A 21,074-nucleotide genomic window follows, 5' to 3' on the forward strand; every position below is an offset into this window, starting at 1 on the left:
CTTTTTTTTTCCTTTTTGTTTTTAAACAAGAAGCAGCATCGGCAGATTCATCAATGACGCCAGTGATTGGGGTGACACCGAGGTGCCGGAAGCCAGAAGGGGGGGAGGCATCATTTCTGGGGCTTCTGCATCTGGACTATCGGCTCCAATGAACAAGCTTACCAAAGTACACGCTACCTGCCCGTGCACCTTGGGCGGGAGCGCAGGCTCAGGTACCCCGCTACCTGGGTCCTTGACCTTTGGCGAGTACCAGGATGCCCAGGTGGCCAGCTGACCGCGCTGCCGTACCAGCGACGACGGCGGCGCCACACACCATCATCCCATCCTGTCATGGTGGCATGCTGTCATGGCCATGGTCGACGGAGCACATACGTAACTAAGTTACCATCTTCTTCAACGGCGAACCGTTGACGGGCGACGGCCCAAACGGGCTGACGCGGTGGCGAGCGGGCCCAAGTGTTCATTGGGTTTGTTGGCTAAGGAACTTTAGAAGGAGTCAAATGCACCAGCACGACTTGACGCCTCACCCTCACCCGCCGTCGGCACCACTGACTGAGACTCCCAACGAGGACGCGTCTTCCGTTTCTCTCCAAAATAACAAAATGGAGAAACCACCTCGGCAGCTCATCATCAAGAAGCACGATTCACGCCCGGCGGCATCAGCAGCAACGCAAAATCCAATCTCCTCCGCCCATGAACGGCACCCTGAGGACCTGCACCCTCCTGCATGTTGTCGACGCATCCGCAATACGTCACCACTTTTTCGTCAACCAACTCTTGTACACACTACTTAGCACCGCGTACCTTGCCCAGCACTCCACAACACGCGGGGTACGTTGCACGCAGCGCGCCCAGGTACCTCCCCACCCTCGGTACTTGACTTGCAACAGCCTCCAACATTGAACTCAGTTCAACGGCATGCAAAAACCTTGACAGCTCGCATCCTCATCCGTCTTTGTTCATCTCGAATGCTCCGTCCGCCCAGACAGAGAGACAGGCAGACACCCAGTGCTCGTCCTGCCCCATCTTGTCGCGCAGCGTGAAACACGCCATGCCGCCGCGCTTCATCCATTTCAGATCTCTCCCGCATCTGCCGAGCCTTGATTCAGGCCGTGCAACCCCCGAGCAAAACGGGCGCTTACTTTAGGCAGCCAAGGCGAGCGAGCACTCGACCTTTTCTACCATCATTGATGCTTTAATTTTCACAGACAAGAGCTGGTAAGGGACCCCCTCCCTCCAGTGGTATTTTCTTCGCGTGGATGAAACCGCAAAGGCCACTCCTCCTCGGCCAATTCGACCAGGACAGGGAGTTCCATCATCACCATCATCAGATGGGTCGTATGTTCATCCGCAATGAACCACGGAAACCTGCCTGCAGCGGTGCGCCATACATACAATACGATCGACGGTTCCCCCTGGATAGTATTCACTCGCAGCTGTTACCATTCCCACCCATCCCCCTGGTCCTTGTCTCACCCGCCCTCCCTTACAAGAAACCATTAAACACACCCGTCAGCGACCAAGTCGACGAGCCACTCAACACTTAGTTGCCAACGGGTACCAATTCTCGACAACGCAACCATCTCTCCCCTCAACATGCAGCAGTGCCTGCAGCAACACGAGACCCCTTACCCATGCTGCCATGCGAGCCGGCATGCCATGACCAAAACTATAAAGTGCCTATTGTTGTGTGTCGAGTATTAGTAGTACCATGTACTCATCTAGCCATTCATCATCTCACTGGCACCCAACAAAGCAGGCCAATGTAGACAAGAGACTCGTGCTATTGTATAGCAATCATTACTTGAACCAATAAAACAATTCCATCACAGGGTATCAGTGTATGTAGCCTCCTCTACACCTTGCAACAAAAGCCTGCCATGCGCCGCGCCCCATGCTGTACCGAAAACCAAGAGCGCGCAATTATAATACAAAGGAAATGAAATACAAAAACAATTATGCCTGAGCAGCATCTAGTACAAGTCCCAATATTTAACCGCCTCCGAGTGATGGTTTTGCCCCGCTTCTACGGAGTATCCTTGCCCCCTTATGAGTCCGTCACCAGCTGCTCTCCTTGATCGAGCAGTTCCGTCACTCTGCGCAAATCCGAGATCAAGCTGCGGCCGAGACCAACAAGCAACAACTTCTCTGCATTGGCAGGCAGGCCCAGGTAAGTAGGCGGTTCGCGTTCAGGAAGCTTGTGCACCCAAGTCATGAAGTCTTGCAGGCTCGTCCCAGAAGGCACAAGCAGCCCGCCGTCAGGGCCATCCACCAGTTTGTGATCAACCTCGTACGCATTAGGCGTAAGGAGTGACGTGACCAGCTGGCCGAGCAGCTTGAAGTCCCCTTCATCGTCGATCTTGCCGCCATATGTTTCGGTAACCAAGTAGCGAATCATTTCCCATGGGATATTTTGAGGGGCAATGTTGGTCCGGTTGCCAGCTACGCTGTCCAGCCAGGTATCAACAATAAATGCCGAGCATTCGTACTATTTGTTACCCAAGTCAGCAAAGTAATATCAACAAATACGGGCGCCAAGTTTACTTACATCGCTGTCATTGAACTCCCAGAAACCCTTCCAACCAAGATCTGGTGCGTACCGTAGCCGCTCTTGGGCGACGGCATGCAGGAACGAGATGAGTAGGTACAACCTTGTTCTCTCAACAGGACTCTTGGTTGATCGGGTCGACAGTGAAGACAAGGAGTCCTTCATATTGGCCCTTACTCCAGCAGGTTGCTCGTACATCAGCACCCGAGAGGCACGCAAAAGGTTGACTGGAATCTTGGGACTGGATTCCATTGACAGGAACAGTCTAAAGTCTTTTTGAGGGTTGAGTGCATCCATGCGCTTCTCAAGGCTCTGAAGCCAGGTAGGCGCCAAATGAACGTTCTTGACCAGAACCCAAGATCCGTTCTGAGCAGCATTGCTAATCGCCTTGTCGGCACTGGCGAGGCCTTCGTTCGATCCCATGGCAATGTTGGTGCATTTGACATTCATTCTCTCCACCAGGTTGTCCACTTTGTAACTAGCATCGAAACCAGGGCTAGATACCAACGCGATTGGAAGAGTAGCAGACACTTGAGCAACTGTCTCTTTGAGATCCTCGACAAAGTCAAAGATTTCACTGCCAAACACACGGCCGACAAAGCGCTCAGCCGCAGGTACAAATCGATCCATGCGGAACATCTTGACTAGCAGCAGAGACAGTAGTGACTGGTCCGTTGGGCTAGTTTTGTCGTCCCAGATTTGCGGCACGACGTCTTCTGCCAACTCCTCTGTAAAGAACTTGTTCCAATCTTCATCGGCAACTCCATCAAGCGTCTCCTTCAATATGCTAAGCTTCTTGGCTTCGATAAAGGCTTTGTCCTTCAGCTCTGGAGTGGAAGACAAATCCTGACCTTCAATGCGGTTGTCAAGGACGATATCAATCAGTGACTTATCCATTTTGTGCGGAGATGCCTGCGCAAGTAGCATGCCGAGTGTGATTCGGTCCTTTTGAAGAAGACCAAGAGCTGTGCGTTTGAAAGTGTTGACAAATAGATCCTTGACAATAATATCACGGCGAGTGTTGTGGTCAGTCTCGTTGGCGAGGTTCTTGTTGCCATGAAGTACCAGTTGGAAAATATCCAAAAAGTACTGTAGAGAGAACTGATAGAAGTGGTTGAGAAAGTGCAGTTGATCAAGAACAGCAAACACGGCACTGCAAGAGCCTGCGATTACACCATATTGCTGAGTTATCTCCTCTACTTCAGCCATGACGCCCTCAGTGTTGCTCATCTTGGCGGAAATCTCCGCAGCTTCCGTCTTGAGCCTCTCGAGAGTCTCTATCACGTTGTCGTCATCGAGAATATTACCGCGAGACTCATTGAGGGCCTGCAGAAGCTGCTTCTCTAGCTGGCGTAGATGTACTTTGAACTCGCCCTGAAGCTTGATGAGATTAGTCCGGCGCTCATCTACATCGGGTCTCTCAGATTTCAGCACGTCGTTAAGTGACTGAGTCTGCAGAGAGCTCTTCGTGACTGTAAAGTTGACAAATGTTGTTCGACTGCAAATATCTGGAGCAAACTGCGCCGAAGGGTCACGAGTGGACAAGTAAAGCTTAAATGCTGGCGAAAAGTCAATCTCTTGCTTGCCGAGCTGAATAAGGACACGACCACCGGTGCGCTGGTACTCCTTGTTCAAGACATGATTGAGGATAGGATCCAAGTGCTCGGCGTCCTGAATCAGGATCGGGTTACCGAAACGTAGAGAACTTTCAAGCTGCTTCGTAAATGTGACATCTAAGAAGCTGGTAACGGTGAGCTTCCTGTCCTTGCATTCCTTCTGCAGGAACTCTGTCACTCTTCCTGACGGGTCAATAATCAGAGGGTAACGATTGAAGCGTTTGAGAATGATAGCATTCTCGGTGCAGAGATCATCCACCGGCAATGTGTTCTCCTGCCAGCCAAGACGCTCATCTGCACTCGAGAGGTACTCGGTAACTGGATTGGGTGACTTGTACTGAATTCCCGAGAGGTGAAGCTGGTGGCACCAATCGTCCATCATGGATTTTCGGAACGTTTGATCATACAAGCCGCTGTATGCCAAGAAAGCGGCAGCCGTAAGCACATCACCAACAAGAGTGCTGATTTGCGTTTCGAACGATTTGCTTCCTTCTTCCCAACGTGTTCTTTCGGATGACAGGCTGTCCAGGAGTCGAACACTTCGGTCAACCTTGAACTGAACCTTGGACATCTCGGACTTGATCGCTTGCGTCTCGCTGATGAGTGCGGCATATTCGGTCTTGTAAGTATTGATGCTAGACTCAAGTTCGGCAATGTTGTTCTCGACTGCCTTGGCCTCTGCCCTGGTCTGCAAGGCCTGTTCTTCAAGCTGGGTGACTTCTTCCTTGAGAGGACCAACACGGTCCAAAATATCTGCATAGTTGACCTGGGCAGCGACCCATTGCACAAGGGGACCGCAAGCCTTCGAGGCTCTGTTGACCTTCTCAAACGTAAACTCGGGGTTGGAGAGGAAGTCGTTTCGCATCTTGTTTCTCAACGCCCGAGTCATTTGCTTACCGTTATCGAACATGATGATGCTGGCAATGAAGTCATCTCTGCGCACAACTGCTTGCACTGCTTTCCAATCGTTGATCTTGTGGCCAAGCAATGTGCAGACGGCGTCAAGAGCGAGCCTCACACCCTGTGGAGGGTTACCCATGGATCGCACTTCAGTCAGATGCTGTCTCTTGATGTTGCTGACACTGGCCTTGGCTTCTTCAACCGCTGGTTCAGCCTTTGCGAGATCCTCCAATACAACTTTCTTCCTCTTCGCCACCTCGGCATCCTGCTTCTCCAAAGCCGCCTGTATCTCCAGCGAGGTGTTTTTTCTTTGTTCAGCCTCTCTTTGGTCTGCAACCATGCGCTGCAGCTTTTCGTTTGCCTCTGCATCCTTCTGTTCAAGCTGCGTCTTCTTCTCCGCCAGGCTTACACGCAGATCGCGCACCTTGTCCACAGTGTCCCTGAGCTTCTCGAGGCCGACATTCAAATGACGCTGCTGCTCTTCCAAATCTTCACGCTTCTCATTGTACAGCTTGACGTACTGACCAACAAAATCCAGGAAATGTCGTGGAGTGAGGAAAGTTACCTTCTTCTGTTGCCTGTACAACTTCTCGTTATATCGTTGAAGCGAATAGTGGATATATACCATAGAATTTACAACAGCCTCGCGGTGAGATGGGGGCAGGTTGAGTCCGCGGTAAGCAACCGGGATGGTGTCAGGGGCTTGAAACGTGCTTCGGTCAAGATCGATAGAGTGCGTGAGCTCATGGCCGACCTGGAAAAGAGCCTGATCTGACCAGTCTCCAAACCAGTTGAGCACACATCTGTTGAACAAGGCGGGACTAGTGGCCGCCTTGGATGACAAGCCTTCCTCCGGCGGATTCATAGTGAAGACAACGTGGAGATTGTTCACAATCTGTTGAGTAAACCACTTGTAAAGCTCTTCTGGTGAATCCAGGTGTAAGTTTTGACGCTGAGCACCTTCCTTGCAAGCAGTCATAAGAGCAGCATATTCGTCACCCTCAAACAGGCCGGGAACCTCTGCATTGGCAAGCAGCGTGTTCATGCGTTCCAGGAACCCAGAGTCCAGAACGTTTGCCTCGTCCATGATGAAGCATATTTTTTCACCCTTGCAACCACATCGTCGTAGCACGTCTCGAAGATCTTCGTCAAAGTCTTCGCCAGAGTACTTTCCATGGACCTTGATCTGGAACACCTTGAGGCCATTCATCCAAGCAACGAATCGTGACAAGGTAGTTTTGCCACTACCACTAACACCAATGAGGATAAGATGTCCCTGCGGCTGTCTAAACACACGATCGATTCGCAGCACGTGCTCCAGAACATCGTTAAACAGGATAAGTGGTACATCAACTTCTTCCTCGCAGAATGTCTTGAGCCTGGCTTTGACAAAGTCACGAAGCTGCTCACGATCGACGGGCACATAGTTCTTGGACAGCCAGTTGGAGAAGAGGATGGGTCCCCCGAGGGATTTCTCCTCGTCAATGTTGGGGAAGTGCTCCAGAGCAATACGCCGAACTGCCTCGTCAGTCCATTTACGCTCATCCTCAGCGACGAGACGGTCCTGGAAGAGTCGTAGAGCCTCGTGCGCCCAGATACGGATCAAACCTTCAATTGACAAACTTTCCAACGGCTTGATTGCCTCGTATACACCGCGAACCCAGCGAGTAAGTTCACGGGGACTGTAGACATAGTGAGGCTGAATCTTGGGGGTAAACCTCTGCTGGGATTCTAGGTAGAATCGAACCATGGCGCGAGTGAGCGCTTCGGCGTACCCACGGAGAGCAGGAATGATCTTGAGGACGGCAGAGTTGAACGTGCCGTAGATCTGGTTGAGTGACAGCTCTCCTGGATAGTCTACCATGATGAGAGGAGCATGCCGCAGGAACCTGGCGCCTAGAGGGGTACGGCCGGCGTCAGTTGGAGGGTTACAGGCACCAACAAACTGAATACGGTCAAGAGTAACCCAAGACTTGTCCGAGGTGCGCCAAAAGCCATTGTGCTCAACGAGTTGTCGCAGGAACGAGATTGCTCTCTGAGTTCCATAGTTATCCGGAGCGGGCAAGTTGATTTCATCGCAAAAGACGACGAGCCAACGCCCGATTTGCGTAGGAGAAAGCATGACTCCATTGAGCGTCTTCTTGTACTCACAGTACTGCTCAAACGTCTTGATAAGAAGATCGGGCGTGGTCGCACTCGAGAAGTTGAGGCCAACAACCTCCATATTTGGGAGCTTTCGGAGAGCGCTGAAGAGAGTCATCGTTTTACCGGAACCAGGGGGGCCGCAAAGCAATAGGGGTTTGTGCTCAGCAAGCCAAGAGTAGAGAACATCTTCGTGGCGAACGGTATCCAGAGTTGGAATCACGACATCGGTCTGGATGATGGAGTGGGTGTTGACCTCGATGCTAGGTACTTGGGTTTGCCAAGAGATCCATTCAGCCCGGGGCAGGCTGACATCAAAGTCAATCAGTGAGCTGCTACCATCTAGTGGCGGCGACCCAAAGCTTGCAAACGCGCACAGGTCATCGCCAAAGGCTTTTCGATCCGACAGAGGGCAGTCGCCGGTCAGAGCCCAAACCAAAGCGAGGAGCAGCTTCTTGGGAATGAAGCCTTCAATCTGTTCAGCATCCAGCGGGAAATCTGAATGCTGGCCGTTGTACTCAATGACATCCCTAACAGCCTTGTTGAGCAGCGAGAACAATGTGTTGAGAACACGCGCCACGGTGAAAGTCATGATGTGGTTATACTTTTCAGCTCGTTCGAGGGCTTGATGAATGAAGTTTTCAGATGTCATGTAGGCCTTCAACAAGTCGGCAACTTCACCTTGAACGGCGAGCATCTTGGTAGGATTTTGGCCAGTGGCAACGCTATCTTCATCCAGATCTTCGAATGGCACGCTACGAAGCGTCTCAAGATAGTTCGTGACCATCATGTCCGGTGAGACGGTATCTTCGCTGAACCAAACCATACCACATCGACTTACAGTGGCAAGAGTAGCATACTTCAATGTCTCGACTTCAAACATGATTCGAACATTGGGCGGTAGATTTAGACGCTCGCCATTTGGTAGTGTCAGAAGTTTGTTGTCATCAAGCACACTGTTCAGGTTTTCCACCCATTCTGGATCAACGTCACCGTCAAAGACAATCCAGTGTCGCTTAGAATCTTCACCACGAAGATTGTCAACAATCTTGCGCAATATGCTGGTGAAGAGACCATCCGTCCATTCACGAGTTGTGGCATCCAGGTTACCGTACAGAGCCTCCTTGGACATAACCTTGGAATCAATGACGTGAGAAACACCCTCAATGCCTTCGACCTTCTGGAGAGCGTCCAGCAAAAGTCTCCAAGCGCCTGATTTTCCGGTGCCCGAGTCACCAACCATCATGACACCATGGTGGATCTTCTGAATTTGGTACAGCTGCAAGACCTTGGTCATCCACAAGTCTGTCACAACAAGATGACGCTCCGCAGCGAGAGTCCGGATAGCGCCTTCCAATTCGATCAAGTTGGCGGGCACGTAATCGACACCAGGGAAGCAATCTTTCTCAATGGCGGTGAGAATGTCGACATCAGATTTAATCAGCTTGGGAGCAATGGTCTCTCGAATGCTTTGGACAATGATTTCGGGCTCGACAACCTCCTCAGCTCCAAGGTTGCCATCGATTAGACGAGCTCGCTTGAGACCACCGGAGCTAACCAAAACACTCTTCAACGCACGCAGACCAAAATCGTAATGTGCTTGCTTGGAAAGCTTGCCAGAGCATTGGTCGAAGAACGGTACAGTTTGCTTAGACAGCTGCTTCGCCTGGTTGAAACCTTGCGAGTAAAGCATGACTTCGGCAATCAACTCCTTGTCTGGTTTGGACATGGCTACGCTGCGGAACAACTTCTTCAAGTTGTCAGGCAAGTTGGACCGACCCGCATAGCCAGGGTTCATTGTGATGAAGATGCCGGTGTTCTCGTTGACGCTGAGCTGACGCCCAACCAATTCGATTTGCGATTTGCTATCTTCAGCACCTTGCTTGAGACCAAGCTGAATATTTTGAATTTGCTGCGACACGGCAGAGAGAATTCTCTCCTCCAGACGATTAAACTCATCAAAACAACCCCAGGCCCCTACTTGACAAATACCCAAGAAGATTCTTCCCATCGCTTGGAAGTCGAAAGTGTCGTCACAACAGAAGACAAGTGTAAATCTACCGAGTTGAAGACCAAGTGCTTTGACGGATTCGGTTTTGCCTGTTCCAGCGGGACCATAAGGTGAGCCGCCAAGACGCTGGCACAAAGCTTGTGTGAGGGTGAGAAAACAGCGATCGGTAAGTGGCGTTCGAACAAGGCGATCAGGAACACCCAGGTATTCGAAACCGTAGTTGAGCTTGGCGTTGGCCATTCTGACGTGCAGACGTTCCAGAAAGTTACCCTCAGGGGCGTATACGTATCTCATTTGCAGCTGCCAGAGATAGTGACCAGCAGTAGTCGCATTGTTGTTGATGAGCTTCTCAATCACATCACGCTGGTGTACGCATTCAGTGATCATCTGCTCGCACTTCTTTCTCGGAATAATCTCCAAGTCGCCCAATACAGTCTCAGCAAGCACTCTTAGTACTTGTACTTCTCTGTCATATAAGGTCTGCAGGGTCTGTCCACCAGCAGCCAGAGACTTGTCCACAGCTGTCGTCCACACAACCTGGGTAGCGAGCACGACGATTTGACTAGGAAACGCGTTCATAAATGCGTTCAAAGCGTCACTATCAATGGCTTCAGTCTCGAAAATTGGTGTATACTGTTCCACCGCTTCAGAAAGAAGCTCAGCAAGAGTGGACTTCATACCACCCTCGAGGAGTGCTAACCAGTCATTGATGCGTGGTGTCTTTGCCAAAGAGATTTCCCTTTTGAGCTGGACAGTTTCGCCTTCTTTGGAAGTAAAGGCAGAAATCACAGTCTCGTCATCGCCCATCACGAGGCCAGACAAGCCAGCAAACATTTTCTTGAAGTGCTTAGCAATACGTAAGGTGTCATTGCTGTTACCAATCATTTCCAGGAGATCCTCATCACCGACGAAATAGAATCGTGGGAATGAGACTCTCTCCTTCTCCAAATATTCACCCAATGCCTTCTGAATCTTGTTGAGCATTTCTGCCAGGCGCTCTAGGGACTTCTGCGCGTTCGGAATGTTGAGCACATCCAAAACATATGGGGTCTTGTTAGCTTTCTTCATAACGGCCAAAAATTCGCTGTTGATATTCTGGAAACGGCCAGATTCGATGGGCAGGAGGTGCTTAATATCGGCGTTGCCCGTGAAAACGCCTTCGAGGTATACCCATTGTCGCTGAACATCAATCCACACGTCAAAGAGTACGTGAACACGGTTCAGTTTGTCTTCCCATGAGACAGCCTCCTCTTCAAACTCCTTGTAGTAAGGCGAGTGCTTCATGGCTTGCAACGAGTTGAGATTTTCACTGCATTTGGCAAAGAGGTCGTCCCAGCCGCGGATCAAACGACACTTGTTTTGATAGTTGACCATATCCAATGCATAGTTTTGCCAAATCTCACGTACTTGTTTCAAGAACTCTTCAAGAGCCATTTCTCCCTGGGCCTGGGCAATGATATCCTTGACAATGGCTTCCGTAGCGATTAGATTGAGGTCCCATACATCGCCCAAGGTCATTGAGCTAGGTGAGAATCGCTTCTGAGGCTTAATTTGCTTGTAAATCTTATGCCAGTGGCGCTCGCGAATCGCGTCAGATTTGAGGTCTGACAGGATTGGGTTAACTTTGAGGAATCCGCGCAACACGGACTGAACGTGCTCAAATGCAGCGTACTGCCTCATTCTGCTCGGCATCTCCTTGGTGCTTTTGATAAGATCATCAACCTTGGACCGAATCTTCCTGGGTTGAACTGCAGTCCAAAGAATCTCGCGGGTTTCATTCAGGCTGGACCAAATAGTAGACAGGCTGGACCAAACCGATTGGAAATCACGCACTTCCTCGAGGGTGGCATCGAGAAAACTGTCTCCACCAACGGGCAGATCAAGAGCTTCCTTTGCTTTGACAACCTGCTGGAAGTCGTCCTGCAAACTCGCAATCCTTGTTTCGAAGCTGCTCAACGTAGCAGACGCAATATCAGGTTGAATTGTGCCAGACACGGGCTTTTCGTCATTCCACTGCGAGATAATCTCAGTTATGCGTTCGTTGACCAGCTTGTCTTGAGCCACAATGTTGGCACGCATGGCATCAGATTGTTCCTCCATAATACGAGACTTCTTTTCTAGAATCTCTTTCAACGCCTCCCACTGGCTGTCAATCTGCTCAATGTGAAGCCAATCGTTGGGGAAGTGGTACCGTTGTCGTACCAAAGTCGACTGTCCCTGCCGGAACATGTCGATTTCGGGAGCCCATAATTTGACGTTGCGCTTGCAACTCTGAACAGCTGTGATAAACTGCACAGCCTGAGCCGTAGATGAAGTATCAGAGCTCTGTCCCTCTAGCTGCTTGCGGGCCTTCTCGATCTCAGCATTGACATCTCGCATGCGATTACCCAGTCGACTCGCAAACTTGATCAAAATCTCGTGCTGCCACTGGTCGTACTTGGCGTTCACCTTTGTCTGGACTTGATCATAGTCAATAGTGATGTGGCCAAATGATCTACTGACTTCTTGGGTATCAAAGGTGGTTCGCACTTTGCGAATATCCTGCAAGCACTCAAGCCATCGAGGCAGGTGGTCACCAAGAATGTCGTATACCTGTTCAGACTGCAGATCCCAAAGCGACTGGAACTGGAGCCACTTGTCAATGTAGGCACCAATCTCTTGCAGCTTCTTCTCGACGGAAACATAGACGCGATGAAGCATGTCGGCGCACTCAGTCGGCAAGTCGGTGAATCGATGTTCTTCAGCAGCAGTAGTATTCAGGCTCATCTGATAACGTGCCGCTTTGATCTTCCGCAAATCACAAACGATGCCGAGCCAGTCATGCAAATGCAAGAACCAGCTCGCTCTGGCATACTCCAACGGAGGGTCGAGGTAGATGACTTGATTTCGCATGACCAACTCGAGCACAAGGCGCTTCATCACAGGTCCATCTGGCTTGCCCTCGTCTTCGCTGGTCTTTTTCCATCGACCCTCATCTGAGGCTTCGTCCTCAAAGGCGGCAATCCAAGCGTTAATCGCAGCATGGAGGCGGCCCAGCAGAATAGACTGTATCTTCTGGTTCAAGTCTCGCACCCAAAACTCTAGGTTGACATATTGTTCCAAATTCAGTTGATCGACAGCAGTTTGGATAGTGTTGAGACGAGACTGAAAGGCAGAAGAATCATATGGGCAGCTGCTAATTTCTTTGAGGGCTTGCTCGACAATTGCATGAATATGATTGAGAGCCACCGCTTTGCTTTGGAGCACGGACACTGCGGCGGCAAACCCACGAATAAACATTCCATGCTTGCTCTCATTGCTCTTGGAGAGAGTGAATTCAGTACCACCAGGGAGCATGGGACGAGCTTGTCGCTGCTCTGCATAAAAGAGCTCATGTGAATTAATGAAGGACTCCCATCGAAGAGGAACACCGTCACCAATTAGCTTGTAGACGTCATTACGATAACCATTGAGCAGGACTGATTCTTCGCCCATGGTAGATATTTGTCTCAACGTCTGAGATAAGGTTCTGACACTCTCCATGAGGCTGACAGCGTACGGATATACTCTCTTTGCATCTTTCGACACTGTTGTCACAGCATGGGGGACCGAGTAAGATTGCCACGTCAGGTTTCTCGTCTCCTTGAACAAGGTGATAATTTGAGGGTCGAAGTTTACCGCGAGTTCGAGAATGCCACCGGCAGATCGGACGCGAGCGATCTCGAATAGCTGGCCAGATATGGAGATCTTTCGTCGACTGACATCTGTGAGCCATGCTTCATAGATTCTGCCAGTATCGAGCTTGTGCTTGAACAGCTCGCTCTCTTCTTGCAACTTGTGGCCCTCGGCATGTAGTGTCCAGTCAGGGCCCAAAACAGCCTCCACCTTTCGCATATAGCCATCCAGTTGAAGTTCGATTTGTCGGGCCCATATGATTGCTCCTGAGACCGGGGGTAGATCACGGAGTTGAGCCATAGCGTGAGCCTCCGAGTGTCCATATTGCTGTTTAAATCGCTCATGAAGGCCATTGATGGCTTGTTTGACATGATCCATGAGCTGGTTCTGATACTCCTGAATGGCGCCGCGAATCTTCGGGCGGACGAAAAGGGCATTGAACTTGGAAAAGACGCGGAACATTTCATTAGCGGTCCTGGCTGTTGCGAGTCGATCTCGAAGTCTGGCGATGATGGAATTTTCCACTCTAGTTGTGCGCTCGTTGTACAGGTTCTCTGCTCGTACCCATCGTTCCTTGCCTTGCTCCGTGACGTCGAGCAAGTCGACGTTTTGTAATGCTTCCCAAGCCTGTTTAACTTCTTCTACAGCATCAACGTCGCCAATTTCCTCCACAACCACCCCGTTTGTGCCTGTAGTCTCTGTCACGCCAGGAATTGTGGCCTTGGGGCCGAGAACGTTGACAATTGTTCGTTGAAGTTGTTCGTGGTTGTCGCGGAACGTGCCGACGTACTTGATTCGAGATTCAAGCTCTGAATGCTTCTTATTAATCTTGATGGGAATGAACTTTTCGTTCCGGCGGCGAGTGACTTCACGAGCAACATTTGTAAACTCTTTAATGTTCTCCTCCCAGGTGCGGAATATGCCATCACAAGTGCGCATGAGTGCCTGGAACTGCTGATAGTCAAGGTTCACCAGTTCTGTGCCTGGTAGGAGTCGATGAAGTACGTCATCAAGATCGGCAGAGATGGCCTCAACAAGCGGTAGAGCCCGGCGGATGGGATATGGACAGATCCTCAACTTCTTATTCAGATGGTTGAAGATTTGTGAAATTGCCTCTTGGACCTTTGGCAACGAAGTAGCAGACAATAACTCATCCAGGGGAAAATCTCGCATAAGTTGATTATACTTCTGCACCTTGTCCATGGCCTCCTTCAATCCCGTGTCGGCGGTAAAACTGACAGTGGCCTGGAATCGCTTGGCATGCTTGAGAATTTCGAGAGTCAAGAGGACACCCTCACTTCGTAACTGGCCTTCGATGCCCTCCAAGGCTGACTCCATGGAAAGCCAAAAGTTCACCTCTTGGCTGGCAGTACTAAATTCCTGGTTTGCGTTGGATGAAGGATCCTTTGTCATTTTCGTGATGCCCTGTATAGACTTGATCCATGTGTTCACGTTGGCCTGTAGCCGGTTCAGGAAAGTGCTGTCCTGCAACAAGTTTTGTGGAATCGCATCGATGGCTGCCTTGCTGTGACGGGCATCGGCTTCGTCGAGAACATTTTGGACGACCGAGTGGAAGATCAGGGATATCTCGGGAATGTCGACATTCTGCTGCAAGTGCAACAAACTCAGCTCCAGGTCGTTTAATCTCTTTTTCGTAACCGGAATTCCTGTTTTCGCATCGACATCGGAACGACCCCTAGATCCGTTTGCCAGCTGCTGACTCTTTGTGTTGGCGTCAAAGTAAGGAACCAACGCATGGTGGACTTGAGAATGAAGAACCTCCCACGGGGAAAGTGACGCGCCTTGCTCTCCGACAGACGTATTGAGGGAGGCAGGACCAGGTAAATTAGTAATAAATATTTGCGATGTAAGGGGTCTGGCTGGGTCAATAGGCTGCGGTGTCTTCAACAGAACGAGAGATGCAACGGTCGAGGCGGAAGAAGATATTTCTGTCGAAAGAGTGTAGTAAAACGAAGACGGGACTAGATGAAACGCAAAAAAAGGAGTCGAGTCGGATTAGCAGAGTCCAAATGCTATCAAAGTAAGGCACGAAATCCAAAAACTGCAGCATCACTCACCAGTAGCGTCTGTTCCGTTCTCGACTGTGGACGAATGTGCGATGTCTTTCTGGATATACAGAACGCTCTGGGTATCATTCGCAAAACGAGTGCAACGCGAAACAGTCTCGGAATAACGGCTATTATGCAACAAATTTCCAGGCTGTTCGAGGTCCTCTCGCGTGGCACCGAGGGCTACCTGACAAACGGCAGCCAGATGCTCAACCACGCGTTCCGGATCGATGGTAGGGAAAGCAGGAGATGGCGCGCCTCCTCCATTGGTCGTGGCCACAGGATTCTGCGCCGGAGGAGATGACACCTCCATGGCCAGCATCAACGATTTGTGTTGGGAGCAAAAGGTCGGACAGATTATTCGCGAATAGTCATTTCTGGAATAGAAAAGAGTTTTGATCGGCTCACGAGAGGTTGAGGGGAAAATAGAGCGTCGTTCGAGAGTTCTATGGATGAGTGGCCGAGGGAAATTGAGTTCGAATTTCAGGGGCAATGCGTACGTCGATGTAGACTGTACGTGACGTGTCCAACACAACTGCACAACACAGACGCAAGACGTGCCGCAAATCAAAGGGCAGTTCGTAAAGGAGGGACCGAGTGCGTGAAAGCTTGCGTGTTCAGTGCTGGATGGGAAAATAAAAAGAAGCCAGGTGGCGGATGGTGATGTCCAGAACAGGCAAGCCCAGTCAGGTCGTCACCCTTTTTGGCGAGATTCAGGGACGAGCAGCTCTGGGGTGAGTGAGTAGCTCAGAGACACAATTACGCAGTGGGTACGGGGTATGGAGTCAGCACATGTGCACTCAGTACTCTCCGTACTTACGCAGGGCGTATGAACTTCAAAGTCCGCTGCTTTGCCGGCACCACAAGAGTGCAACCACCAGTTGACATGGAAGTGGACTGAAGTGGGCAAACGCGACCCAAGGTGGGGACCCAGTCGCGGGTTGCGCGACAGCATGTGCCATCGTCGCCAGGCTTGACTTGAGACTCGGAGCAATTGGTAGTTGACAGACAGCAAAGACTGTGGGTCGCAGGACATCGCGGCCTCCGCTTTGATTGGCCCACATCCCTTTCTGCTTGCCTCATTTCGCCTCGGTCTCGGGGCGTACGGGGGGGAGCTTGTCAGGAACCACTGTGCAGTGGCTGCCACATCAGCGCTCACAGGGGGCGTGAATCAAGCCCAAGCCAGCACAGCAGAGGTGCCCCAAAGGCAGGCCCCGGAAGCCGCTACACGTGCCATTTATTCCCAGGTGACGTCTAGTGGTCGAGCCCTAGCATTAACTGACGATTTCACAGGTTCCAGCGCCTTGTTTATAATTGCCAGGTGAGTGAATGGGCGATGCCCGGCCGACAACAAATTAACTGCAGGGTACCTATCTACTTAAGCATGTCATCTTCAAACACTTTCGCAAAGGCGGGCAGTTCATACACGCGGCGTATCACGGAGTACACGACGCAGTCGAGGCGATCGAGTTGCGGCTTCCAGCCAAGGCTACTCCCGTTCACATCTGGTGTCACCAGCGCTCGGCATATATTGGTCTGGTCCATCCTAACCACCACCAGCTACTACTAGTCGACGTCCCTCACACGCCCTCCCTCGAAACGTGGGGGGGGAGGAGGGAAGGAAGGGGGGTAACTGTCAAAATTCGTTTCCAGATCCAGCCTGCCCGTCGTCCGGTCTATCCAGCTTTGCAGATGAGCCGGCATCAGTGTCTTGACCTTTTCCATGTCTGCTTTTTCTGCGTCTCGTCAAACCGCGCGGTCCGGGGTCAGCCAAAGCAGCGAGCGGGACTTGCCGATATGAGTGATGCTCTCTTCCCGGGCTCTGCAAGCCTGCATGGCTCGACGCAGCGGCTCGAAATGCCGGCATGTTCCCGCTGTTACTGCTAGTACCAGTCCGCGGCTGCATCAATTGATCCTCCCGTGCGAGGGCTGCACACTCGGCCATGTGTCAAGGCCAGGTCCTGACCCGCCTGCCGACATCTCGCACGCATCAATCGTCAAGGCTTCCCGCTGCCGTCCACCACCCAGGCGCCTCATCCACACACCTCTGCTGTCACTGAAAACCCACCATCCCGACCCAAGGTCCACTACATCGACACCTTCAATATTTACTTGCATACTCCGTACTTCCATGTCGTTTCACACCGCGCATCTCCTCCGCCGCCTGTGGCGTTTTCCCACCTGTTGCTTCATGGCTAATCACGTCAGGGTCATCTGGAGAAATAGGAAAGTCGTGGATTTTAGGCGTACAGGGCAAAATGTGTCAAATGTGAATTTCAACCCTCAGGCTCCCCAAACATGAAACGGCGCAAAACAACTGAACTCCAGACAAACCCACGTTTTCGTTTCCGCAGGTCACCTCATCCTACCTACCTTTCCCTCCACCCTCCCCTCTCCCATATCTCTTATGTATTTTCACGCATTCGTAGCCGTAACCCCAAGGCTTCCGTCAAGCAAAAGCAAAAGCAACAAGTAGTCGCATTCCCACACTCCCAAAATAAAACGCCGCCCTAGCCAGCCAGTCCCATGACCCCATGATCCATAAAACGACCTGACTTTCCTTCCAAGACAAAAGTATCGACAAAAGTACAACAAACAATGGCAGCAAACAGTAGGCGTAGCCCGGGCTCACATAACCGAGTTTCCCCCGATTGCCAAGTTGCCATCTGGTCCTGCCAGCCTCTCCCGTTGAACCATGACGCGCTCGTTACATATATCAATAAACATCTCAAATCTCTTGATGAGCTTTTCTTTTTCTTCAAGTTGGCTTTTCAGCGCATCGATTTCTTTTTGTTTCTCCTCTTCAATCTTCTGCAGGTCCTCTCGCGCCTTTGCCAGCTCTCTGCGAAGGTCCGCGCGAATCCTGTCTTCCGGTGATTGCTGCGGTTTTGTGTATATCGCCGGCCTATTCTCGGCAAGTCCTGTTGCCACCTTCTGCGGGTTTCGATTTATAGCAGCTCTTGCATTGTATATATCCCTCGGGAGCAAGTGACAGTCCGGATTTTCGGTTTGCAGAATTTGGAGTGTTTCGGATACGCCTGCCCCTGCGTGATGGTCAGCAGAAGTACTTTTGGTAGAATTTGAACCTTTTGATGGTTTTTGCGTACCGTTTTCCTTCAGCTGTTTGACAGCCGCCACCATCTTGCTGTCAAGCTTTCTGGCGGCAGGATGATTGGAAGGACTCTCACTTGGCCCATGATTGTGCTGCAGATGCGCAGGATCAGGGCGGTAGCGAATCGTCCACTGAGTACGTTGTTCAATGGCAAAAAAGCCAAAGGGACAATCGCATTTCCTGGATGATGTTTTGCGCTTGCGGAATTCCGGGCTCACCCTACTGGGCGGCTTTCCAGCACGATCGCAAACAAACAGGACTTTCTTGAGGCCAGGAACCGTCTTCTTGGAGCGGCCAATAACAATGGCATAGCCAACAGATGTGCAATAACGCAGAACGGCTTTTTGCACGGCTTCTAACGTTGGATAGCTTCCTCCCTCAGGCGGGGGAGACATCATCTCTCCCATAGGCTGCGAGGGGACGTAGGAAGGGTCATTTAAAAGCTTTGAGTCGAGACCATTGACTTCCGACGCATCTCCATCTTGATTTCCATCGACATCCATTTCACTGCCCGCATGGTTTGCCTGCTGTTGGGGAACCTGAGCAGCAGGCTGCTGAGGGGAGGCCTGTACCTGATTGACTTGCTGAACTTGCTGAACTTGTTGCTGCTGGGGAGGCTGCTGCTGCTGTTGAGGCATCTGCTGTTGCGGTATCTGTTGCTGAGGCGGCTGGGGCGTTGATTGCTGCGGAGTAGGCTGAGGAGTTACCTGGGCCTGCGGCGGTTGCGGCTGCTGCTGCTGTTGAGGTTGCTGGGACGGCTGTTGTTGTTGTTGCTGCTGCTGCTGCTGCGGCGTTGACTGTTGCGAACGACCATGAGTCTGGTGAGGCTGGACGCTTTGGCGTGCCTGATGGCCTGGATGACCCGGATGGCCTGGATGGCCTGGATGAGTCTGATGAGCCTGATGCGCAGGATGTGCCGGGTGTGCCGGGTGTGCCGGATGCTGTTGGTGTTGTTGATGTTGTTGGTGCTGCTGGTGCTGCTGGTGCTGTTGATGTTGCTGATGTTGTTGTTGCTGCTGCTGCTGCTGTTGTTGTTGTTGCTGCTGCTGCTGTTGATGAGGTTGGTGGCCTGGATGCTGTTGGTGATGCCCTTGCTGCTGATGATGAGGTGGGTGCTGCTGGTGGCTTGGATGGCCAGGGTGGCCCTGATGGGAAGGATGTTGCTGCTGGTGTTGATGAGACAGGATCGGGTCATGCTGGACCGATTGACTCATGGACGTAGGGAACATCATGGGCGGCGGATTTGGCTGAGGCGGCATCTGCTGCCTCGGCGGCGCCGCCCTCTGTCGCTGAACACCGAGGGCATTTGGTGGTACGTGTGAGTTGGGAGTTCGCGAAGGCGGGTGGCCGTTGGGGATATTTGGATTCACTGGCGATGCGAAGAGATGTGGAGGATATGTGCCTTGGGGGGGCTGCTGAGGCGTATAGCCCTGTGGTTGATATGGCGACGCGGCATGAGGGGCCGGGGATTGCTTATTCGGTTGATGCTGATGCTGATTCGCGTGGGTTGGAGGAAATGCGGCACTTCGTCTGAGGCCAGCTTGCGAGAAGTTTAACCCGTGGGCATTAGAGCCAGACGGTCCCAAACTCGACATGGTGTGTCTGTCTGCAGGAGAGGCAGTGGCGCCAAATCGTCGTGATGGCGCGTGACACGCAAAGCTCTGTGGTCGTAACAACGAGAAGGGAATAAAAAGATGTCAAAAACAAAGAAAAAAAACGACGACGACGACGCTTCGCTCAACGTCGCCAAGCAGAGAGAGTTGAGGGACGAGCCGTGGTTGAGGGCAAGTCGGAAACGCGTCGGCGATGCTCCCACATCCGCTCCTCTCTCTCAGGCGGCGTCCGAGTGTAGTTGTTGGTCAACGTCGGCCGTCGGTATCGTCGTGATCTCGGCCGTCGTTGAAGCCCTCGTCAACGGCTGAGCTGGTGATGGACGTTGAAAAAGAAACTGGGCTGCGCAATGGAAACCCTGGACCTGGTTTGGGGGTGTCGATAATGGGCTGGAGGAGGCGTGGAGGTGCGTGGAGGTGCGCGCCCGAGAGGTGTGGGCAGAGGGAAGGGAGGAGCTGGGGAGACAGTCCACGGGTGTTGCAAGACCCAAGGGCAAAAAAAAAAAATATCAAAAAATTCTGGTCGGGTTGTGCGGGCGGCCGGGCGGGCAGGCGGATTGGAGCACGTTGCGCACTCACAACGTTAATGTCTGGTCTGGTCCAGGTGTGGTGGCAGCCATGGAGGTGGCACTGGCAGAAGCGGACTCTGGCTCGCTCACCAGCACGTCTGGCGGAACGCTCGTTGGCTAGCACTCGAGGGGTGGAGACGTGAGGCGATTAATTTGGTCAAATGGGAGGGAGGCGTACGAGTCCAGCCCGACAAGGTTCCAAGGGCTTTTTTTTGCCTCGATCATCGCCTTCTGCCAAAACGTGCGCTTTTTAGCATTGCCCAGCACGACAAATTGGCATTGGCAGTTCCCGCGGGCATAAAGAGCCATCAAGGGCCCGGCATGGCCCAGCATGGCCCAGCATGGCCCAGCAAGGGTCGGCATGACATTCGCCAGTGACGGCAACCGAGACGACTTGGCTAGCGTCAAACGGGCCTCTTGTCCGGTCACACACACGCCCACCACCTCTCACCGGCAGTCTGGTTGCAAAGATGCGTGGCCCTGTGAGCCAGACTTGGAGCCGTCCAGACCTCGATTCATATATGTACAGCCAGGAGCTGGTTAGCAGTTGGCAAGCTGGCTAGCAGCTCCTGTAGATGTGCTTGATCGGACGCGATGGCGGAAAGTGGTCTGCTGGTGGTCTCTAGTGCTAGCATTGAACGGGGCCAGCCACCATGTTGCCCACCCTGCTGCCTGTGCGCCTGCCTGCCCTCCAGCGCCAGACTCAGGCCCAGGCTCAGGACATCAAATCGGATCCATCGATTTACTATGCCAAGTTTGAATTGCCTCCGTACGCGAGCAAGTACTCCGTACGGAGTAACTGTCTATGTACAGTCCAAAGTCAACAGCCCAAACTGCTGAAAG

General features: G+C 51.9%; 2 protein-coding genes across 2 annotated transcripts; both read right to left on the bottom strand.

Moving 5' to 3' along the window:
* Positions 1-2,047: 2,047 nt before the first annotated feature.
* Positions 2,048-15,253, bottom strand: DHC1 (Dynein heavy chain, cytoplasmic; the record flags this gene model as incomplete). The annotated part of the gene is made up of 4 exons (XM_066129947.1): positions 2,048-2,488; positions 2,549-10,570; positions 10,625-14,853; positions 14,950-15,253. The coding sequence occupies 4 exons, from the start codon at positions 15,251-15,253 to the stop codon at positions 2,048-2,050; spliced, it is 12,996 nt and encodes a 4,331-aa protein (XP_065985598.1).
* Positions 15,254-17,568: 2,315 nt separating this feature from the next.
* PKS-NRPS (PKS-NRPS hybrid synthetase) lies at positions 17,569-19,647 on the bottom strand (the record flags this gene model as incomplete). Its single annotated transcript, XM_066129948.1, has 4 exons — positions 17,569-17,984; positions 18,048-18,849; positions 18,915-19,215; positions 19,271-19,647. The coding sequence occupies 4 exons, from the start codon at positions 19,645-19,647 to the stop codon at positions 17,569-17,571; spliced, it is 1,896 nt and encodes a 631-aa protein (XP_065985914.1).
* Between the last annotated feature and the right edge of the window lie 1,427 nt (positions 19,648-21,074).

Source organism: Metarhizium brunneum, chromosome 1 (genome assembly GCF_013426205.1).
Source record: "Metarhizium brunneum chromosome 1, complete sequence".
NCBI lineage: Eukaryota > Fungi > Ascomycota > Sordariomycetes > Hypocreales > Clavicipitaceae > Metarhizium > Metarhizium brunneum.